The sequence below is a fragment of the Pungitius pungitius genome, chromosome 1, assembly GCF_949316345.1.
Source record: "Pungitius pungitius chromosome 1, fPunPun2.1, whole genome shotgun sequence".
Taxonomy (NCBI): domain Eukaryota; kingdom Metazoa; phylum Chordata; class Actinopteri; order Perciformes; family Gasterosteidae; genus Pungitius; species Pungitius pungitius.
The window spans coordinates 3,961,977-3,969,930 of record NC_084900.1 but is presented as its reverse complement, the minus strand read 5'-3'; the positions used below and the strand labels follow the sequence as shown (position 1 = coordinate 3,969,930).

Sequence of the window (7,954 nt, the reverse complement as noted above, 5' to 3'; positions counted from 1 at the left end):
CACCTCCCTCCCTCTCTCTCTCTCTCTCTCTCCCCCCGTCACCTCTCACTCCTCACGGAGCTGCAGGCGGTAGCGGCTGTGGCGGATCTGGAAGAAGAGCCTCTCCAGCGGCGAGCGGCTCATGCCGGGCAGCGTGTGGTCCTCGCTCTGGCCCGTCCGGCGGAAGCCCAGCGACTCGTACAGCTTGTGGGCGGCCAGCTTGACCGCCGTGGTGCCGAGGACCACGGCGGCGTAGTTGTTGCGCACGGCGAACTCCAGCACGCGGCGGCCCAGGGCCTTCGCGATGCCTTTGCCGCGGTACCGCGAGTCCACCGACATGCGCCGCAGCTCCACCGCGTCGTCGTCCTCGCGGCCCTGCGCCGCCACGATCCCGACCACGCGGCCGTCCAGCACCGCCACCCAGAAACAGGAGCCTGGGGGCAGAAACGAGGCACAGCGGGGGGGGGTTGGTTCAATGTGGGCCGGTTTACCTCGGGGGGGGGCGACTGCAGAGGGCCGGAGTTCAACACTTCAAACGTAGCATTAGAGGTAGTTTTTAGTGCTTGTAGTCGTTATGCTAAGCTAACCTGACCTGCTGTTGGCGTTAGCTACATTTTTTACAATGTAGCCTTCTCATTTGACTCTCAAGTTTCAGACTGTTACTGTAGTTATACGGGTTGTTGAGGTGAATGGAAAGTACGTTTCAATGTAGAACTGCTAAAGGGTCGACACCGTCACACTGTGTGAAGCCTTCAGACGACGGAGGGGCGAGCCACAGAATGACCTCACTCATCTCACAAGAAAGTTAGAGAGACCCGCTGGATCCCGGAGTTGAAATATCACACACACACACACACACACACACTCAGACGGACAACCAGACGAACACACACATAGAGGGGAAAGACAATCCAGAAAAGAAATGTCAGCAGACAACGCTCCTCCAACAGAGTACCGCTAAGAGCTCCAACGTCAACTCGTTTTTTTTACGTCGATCCATATTTGTCTGTCCATGACACACATTTATTGTGCCTGTGAATTATTCCTCTTTCATGCACTGCGCATCACAGCGAAAGACGCACTAATTCACAGGGTGTCAGAAGAAACGTGCTCGGGCGTTTTTTGACATGGTTCCCATTTGGATCCTAATCAGGCAGTTTATTAAAGAACATCAAGTCCTCTCGCCTCGTTTTCCCAAGGAACACGACCCTCTCAATGTCAGCCGTGTACCTGCCGTGTGTTGCCGGTGGTTACGGTGGTTTTGCGCTAAAATGCCTTTTGTTTGTTGTGAATAAATCTCCCTGCCTGGCAGGAACTGACCTGCGGACGGTAACAACAACAAAAAGAAAGAAAGAAAAACCTGATGTCTGCGTTTCCATGAGCTCTCGTCCTAACTCTCTCTCCTTCCCTTCACACTCCACCTCTCCGCTCCTTAATCTCTCCGTAGTCCCCCCCCCCCCGTGTTGGGAGGGATTTGATGCCCCCGGGGGCCCGTGTTAAACTGATCCTCGGGGGGGGGGGCGCCCTGTCAAGCTAGACGGGAGCGTTGCATCACCGGGAAGCTACAGTGGCGACTCCTAGTAGCACTGTGCCGGCATCATTATGATCCCGTGTGTGTGTGTCGGAGTAGGGGGGTGGGGGATCGGGGGGGGGGGGGGTACGTTTCCATAACGCCCTCCTGACCATCTGTCTGAAGTGAGCCTGTGCCAGCAACGAGGACAACACGGGAAAGCACGCGCGCCCCAACTGCCTGTCACACTGCGTGCGTTGCCCCGACACTGCGTCTCAGAAAACACTTGCGCCGCGTGGGACAATAATATTATTACCTCTGACCTCCCCCCCCCCCCCCCCCCCCCCGGAGGTGCGCTGACCTCCAGGCAGGGGCGTCACATCGGCCGGGTCGGAACCTGCTTTTTACACTGGTCGCCCCTGCACGGATTAAGCCCGCTACCGCTCTTTTGTGCTGGAGACAGAAAGATAGAGAGGAGGGGGGGGACTTCTCATCGTGAAGCCCCTTTAGGGCAAGGCCTTTAACCGCGAACCGTCTCCGGGAAGCTGCGCGCGACAGCCTTGTAAGACGAGATGGATTAATTAAAGCTTCCGGGCCATGGCAAAGTCATTCAGACCAATTATAAGCTGGATTTCATTCACGTCGTTCAAAGGATGAGTATAAATGTCTTTGGCGATCCCCTAATTATTCTTCCCCCCCCCCCCTTGTGCCACCAGAGGGCCGACAGTTGTTGGTTTGTGGAGTCACCGCCTGCAGACGCTCGTTATTCCGACGTCACCAAACGCCTGTAAAACCAACGTCCTTCCCACGAGCCCCCGGCGGCACTCGCTGATCTGGGCATGATGAGCCAAGAGGGCCGCCGTGGTGCCAATGTCCCTCTTCCTTCATACTCCTCTCCACCCCTGTTCCTCCCAGGGAAGACCATGAATTGGTCGCTGTGCTCCTCGCGTAACACGCGCTAGATATACTGATACGTCCAATGTTTTTGGTGTGCGTTACACAGGCCGGAGAGTGGCATGAATGAGCTTACTCAGTCATAAAAAAAGAGGGGAGAGAAGAAGAAGAAGGTGTTTGTCCTTCCTCGGGGAAAGAAAAAGTGACCAATTATTAGCAGAGGAAGAGGAGGAGGAGGGCGGCGAGGCATCTGTGTTAACAGTAACAGCGACGAGCCTGAAAGGATCCATTATTGCTGCTCGGGCATACGAACGCGACGGGGGGAGGGAGGACAGAAAATCTCCCATTATTACGGAGGGGGAGGGGACCTGAAGAATACAGATGATCTCGAGACAAGAAATAAATCAAAAGCTGAGACTGGAGAGGAGAAGAGGAGAAGAGGAGCTCTGGGGATCAGCAAAGACCTGATCAATGTATCCCTAACGCAGCGGATTTTGTTTTTTTAACCACTTTCCCGAGGACATTAATATTCCTTCCTGCGTGTGTTGGGGAGAGAACCTTGCATGTAAAAAAAAAAAACAACACACACACAGTAATCTTTTTTTTATGGTGTCTAACAAGATTATTCTCTCTTGCTTTCGGATGAAACCGAGAGGGATCATTCATCCGATAAGCGCTCAGTCTAGACGCCGCCTCACTGTGCCGTCTGATGCTTTAAGCCCTCACCGAGGCTCACCAGTGGCTGTGTGTGTGTGTGTGTTTGTGTGTGTCTGCCGTGTGTTCTACTCATCAAACGGGGGCATTTATTGCCGTTTCTAACCTGCAGTTCTGGGGCGTCCCCGCAGCATTTGTGGCCGCTGTTACGGGTCCCGTGAGGCGGTCTGTTTCAGTCGGGGCTCTGAGTGAAAAGCTGCACGTACCATGTGACCCGGCCATGCGTTCAGTGGTGCCCGGGTTAAAGGGAGTCTTGATCCACCCCAAGAGACACGTACGTTGTGGTTTGCTGGAGGCGGACTTTGAAACTGAAGCAATAGACGCCACATACGTGAATAGAATAATGACCGCGTGTTGAAGCCTGCGTCCGTAGAGGAGGAGGCCTTTATCGACGGCGCCGCAGGAGGAGGCGGCGTCGGGCCTGTGGAGTGGTGTCACGCCCCCCCCCCCCCCCCCCCCGTCAGGCCATCAATCAGGCTGAACTTCACGCCGACGCGTCAAAAGATGCGACGGTAACCTATTACCCAGGAGCCCTTGAGCTGTGGCTGTGACTCCAATCCAGTGATCACACACTTACTCCACACGGCTCACGAATCTTGATTAATATGTAGATTATTATTTAACGATGAATTGGTTTTTTTAGCCAAACCCTCAATTTGGACTTAATAATTGATAAAGGTGATGATGGATTTTAATGGAGTATAATTAACTAATTGTTTCAGCCCTGAAATCTAGTAGTTAATAATATCTCTGTTCATTTTTCCCCGTGGTGTCGTAGTCGTTTAATTGCACCCTGCCAATAAATAAACGCATCTAAGAGTCAATTCAATTTTTCCTTCAGGCTGTTTCCTCGGCTGGGAGGAAGCATCACGTCCACTGTGACAGGATGATGGATAAAGGCCAGCGGGCCAATGCAGCGCCATCAGCGAGGAGGAGGAGGAGGAAGACGAGGAGGAGCGATACAGGTGGGGTGGAAGGGGGGGGGGGGGGGGAGGGGGAGGATAGAAAGAAGGACGCCTTATTCATCTGAGGAGTCACAAATATACCCGGGAGATCCCTCTGTCTGTCTCCTTCTCTCGCACATGCACAAAACTAGAAAATACCAAGCATACAATCACACCCCCCCCACCCCCCCTCTTTGTCTCTCTGTTCGCCTCTTCCTGTCATTTGGAGCTAAAATAAGAAAAGCAGGTACCGGTGGAGGAAGCTGCTCACTCCTCTGGAACAGAGCGAGCTGCACACTCACTCCGCCCACACACACACGCACACACACACACGCATGATGACACTGCGCAGCAGGTTTTTAGTAACCTCTTCTGCGTGGATGAAGCCCCCGCAGGCGACTCATTAAACAGACAGTAACACTGAGCCTGTGCTCTTCTGCCCCGAGCTGCTTCAGAGGGACCTGCGGTGATGTAGCAGGTCCCTCCTCCCCTCTGCCCCCCCCCCCCCCCACACACACACTATTAGACGAGATAAATGGTGACGTTGAGCCACATGTGATCACGTTCACTGGAGCTGCTGTTGGCTTCTGGTGCCTGGACCTCACTGTTTGAGCTTCTCTCTGTAGAGCCACGTGGAACCACACGTCGGTCCAAGTCTCCCCAGGAGATGATTCGGCTTTGTGTGATGAAATCAGATGTTCTTGTTTGTCTGAAAGCACGTCCGTGTTGGATTCAAAAAAATGTGTATATGGGGCTGAAAGAATTACAGAATTTTGTCTTCTAACCGACAGAAAGACCTTTAGTTGAAAAGTACTTTTTCTTCGTTTACAGTTTGTCAGCCGAGGCGCTGAAGTCCTTACCACATCGGGGGGGGGCATATTGACTGGCAGATTGAGTCGTTATTGGCTTATCTCGTCCGAGGAAGGACAGCGAAAAAAAAGATGGCGAGGAAAGAGTAGAGTGTTGCATATTTGAAACACTTATTGAACTGTTGAATTTGAGTAATGGACTTTTAGCTGTTATTGGTTGTAACAATCCAGGAGCCAAATCGCTCTATTTCATTTCAACCTGAGCTTTGAAATTGACATATTATATAAAACATCAGCTACTGTTTTCGTCAAAGACACAGATTGTATCTTTTTTTCGACAGCCGTATACATTTATACTCACAATCTCACAATCACACACACACACACTTTATTACCTGGAAAATGAAAGAGGTGACAGCTGGCCGTAAGTGGCAGCAGAGTGAGTGATCACACACACACACACACACACACACAGAGGAGATAAGAGTATTGATTGGTGAAGTCGGTCCATGTGTACAAGGATACATCTCTCTCTCTCTCTCCCTCTCTCTCCCTTTCCTTTCTCCCTGTCTAGAAATCTCTAGACAGCAGAACATCATTCAACGTTTCAAGCTGTGATACCCTCCCACAGACATCTTGCTCCTCAGGCTTCATTGGGCTCATGGTGGACGCTGTGATCTCAGGACACAACCAATCCGCGTGGAAGATTCAATCCGCCCAAGCGGCTTCCTTTGACTCGTGCCTTGTTTGTTTTCTACAGCGAGCGAGCTAAAGCGATGACAGGAGGGTTTCCCGCTTGCTTTGGATCTCAAAGCTGGCTTTCAAACACCATTATTTCTCTCTACTTGAAACACGCGGCAATCAAAGTGGGTGTCAGACCCCGCGGCAACAGTGGGACTGCTGGAGCTCCGTCGTGTCCTCGTTGGACTACCAGGCCAGAGGGGGGGGGGGGGGGCGGGGGTTCAGGTTAACAGGGGGATATATATATATATATATATATATATTTTCTTTCCAATCAGAAGCTTCAGTGGAGGCAGTGAGCCTTGCCCGACACCGAATGCTCTCGCAGAAAGTGTATCAGCAGTTTCCTCCGTGCGATCGATCGCCCTGTGATGCAACCCTCCCCCCTCCCCGCCCTCCCCGCCCGTGACCAAGGGGAGCTCAGAGAGGAGAGTGGGAGGATGGGGGGAAGAAGGACGGAGGAGACGGAGAGCAGAGGGAGACGGGCTGCATATTTAATGAGCTGCTTCTGGAGGACCTGAAGGCTCTCTAGACTCCTAAAGTACAGGTGTAATCACCGAGGAGCTACGGACCTCCTCGCAGTAGTCCCCTCTCATACCCTACGTCACGTTGCTTTTTTGTTTCTACGCGCGTACTCTGGCGGTTGGAGCGTCGCCGACTGACAAACCAGACAGTCCCATCTCATCAGTCACATCACAGCGGGGGGACGTGTTTCCTCCTCGTCTTACCTGCAGGTGTCATGTAATAAGCCTCTATGTCGGCCATGTCCGTGTGCAGAGCACAGTCCAGATAGCTGTGGATAACTGTCCTGCTGTAGTAGTAGCGCGCGCCCATGAGGACGAGGGGCGCACAACAGGTCAGCGTGACGACTTGGTCGCGACAAAGCACATTACTATGGAGAAACGGAAGAGAAATAAACGACACCTGTCAGAAAAGAGAATCACATGTTGGATTGTGGCAGACATTTTGACCCCAAAACAAGACACAAAAAGGCAATTTGTCAATAACCGAAACCAGGAATCACTTTGACCAGAGGTGCAGCTGCAGGAACACAACATGGAGAGGTGAAACTTTCATGGGGGGGTGTAAGGCTGCAGCGTAGCGTGTGTGCGTTAGTTTACTCCAGCGTGTGACAAGCATCAGCCTTGAGGGGAGAAGAGGGTTGACTTGATGGGGAATCAGGAATCATCGAGATCTCACTGAATAGATTTTGGAGTGGGGGGGGGCAGGGGGGGGGGGGGGTAGGACTGTCGTGTTATGTTTCACAGCCATGGACGCTTTTTCATGCCTAAAAAGCTCGTGGGATTTCTAACGTGCGTTAGGATCAGGGTGCACGAGGTTGCGCCGCCAACGTCAACAAAAGCCAAAGGGGATTTGTGCGTGACTGGCGCAGAGGCGGCGGAGGGGGGGGGGGGGGGGGGGTATACGTGCGCGCACCCCAGCGGGGACAAATCCTCGCATTCATTCACTCGTTCATTCACGGCACTGGCGTGTCATCACGTCATCAGCGGAGCCGCCGGTTATACGCACGCACGCACACACACACGTGCACGGCGCGACTGCCTTTTGTTGCACAACGGGCAACACGCCGGTGTGAGACGGCAGTTTTTAAATTTAATTTTTTTTTTTTACTCATAAACTTAACTGTGCATCGCCCACGCGGACAGATACGCGCGGGGGCGCGTGACGGTTGTTGGCGTGGGATTCAAGTTCTTCAAATAAATCACATTCGGATGCAAACGTGGCGTGAACGAGTCTCCATGCAATACTTCATTCATTCACCCCCATGTGCAGGTTTTTTTTTGTCTCGCACAGCGGGGGGGGGGGGGGGGGGGCGAGCCGGAGGAAACAGGGGGGGGGGGGGCTACTTACCTGTCAGAAGCGCGTATAAAAACTGCGTCTTGGGCTGCTGCCTGATGGCCCTAAACGCCGTGTTGGGTATCCTCTCCATTATGCCCTCGTAAAAGATGCGCCACACCTCCTCCTGATCCCCGCGCTCGAACTCGCGGATGAAAACCGCGTCGTCCCTCGCCCCCTTCGCCCGGCTGGGGGGGGGAGCTCCACATCATCGACTCTTTTTTGGTCCCGGGTATAGCATCGTGTTCGTCCGCAACAATTTTAGTCTCGCAAACCATTTTGGGAGACGAAAAATGCATGCAACTGCCTCGGAAACCCACTACAGTTCGGGGGGTAAAAAAAAAAAAAGAAAACCACTACAGGTTCGGGGGGTAAAAAAAAGAAAGAAAATGGAAGAAAGAACCCAGTTGGGGGAGAGTGGAGAGAGGAAATGGAAACGGTGCGTGAGATTGTCTTAAAAAACAGAGAAACGATGGAAAGGGGGGTAAGACGAAAGGGGGATGTTC

The 7,954-nt window shown here is 52.8% G+C and overlaps 1 protein-coding gene across 1 annotated transcript; it reads right to left on the bottom strand.

Moving 5' to 3' along the window:
* Nucleotides 1-7,795, bottom strand: nat8l (N-acetyltransferase 8-like). The gene is given in 5 exon segments (XM_037480812.2): nucleotides 1-413; nucleotides 6,320-6,457; nucleotides 6,460-6,483; nucleotides 7,464-7,615; nucleotides 7,617-7,795. Coding segments are annotated over 5 exon segments (813 nt in total). The 5' UTR covers nucleotides 7,748-7,795; the 3' UTR covers nucleotides 1-45.
* Nucleotides 7,796-7,954: the final 159 nt, after the last annotated feature.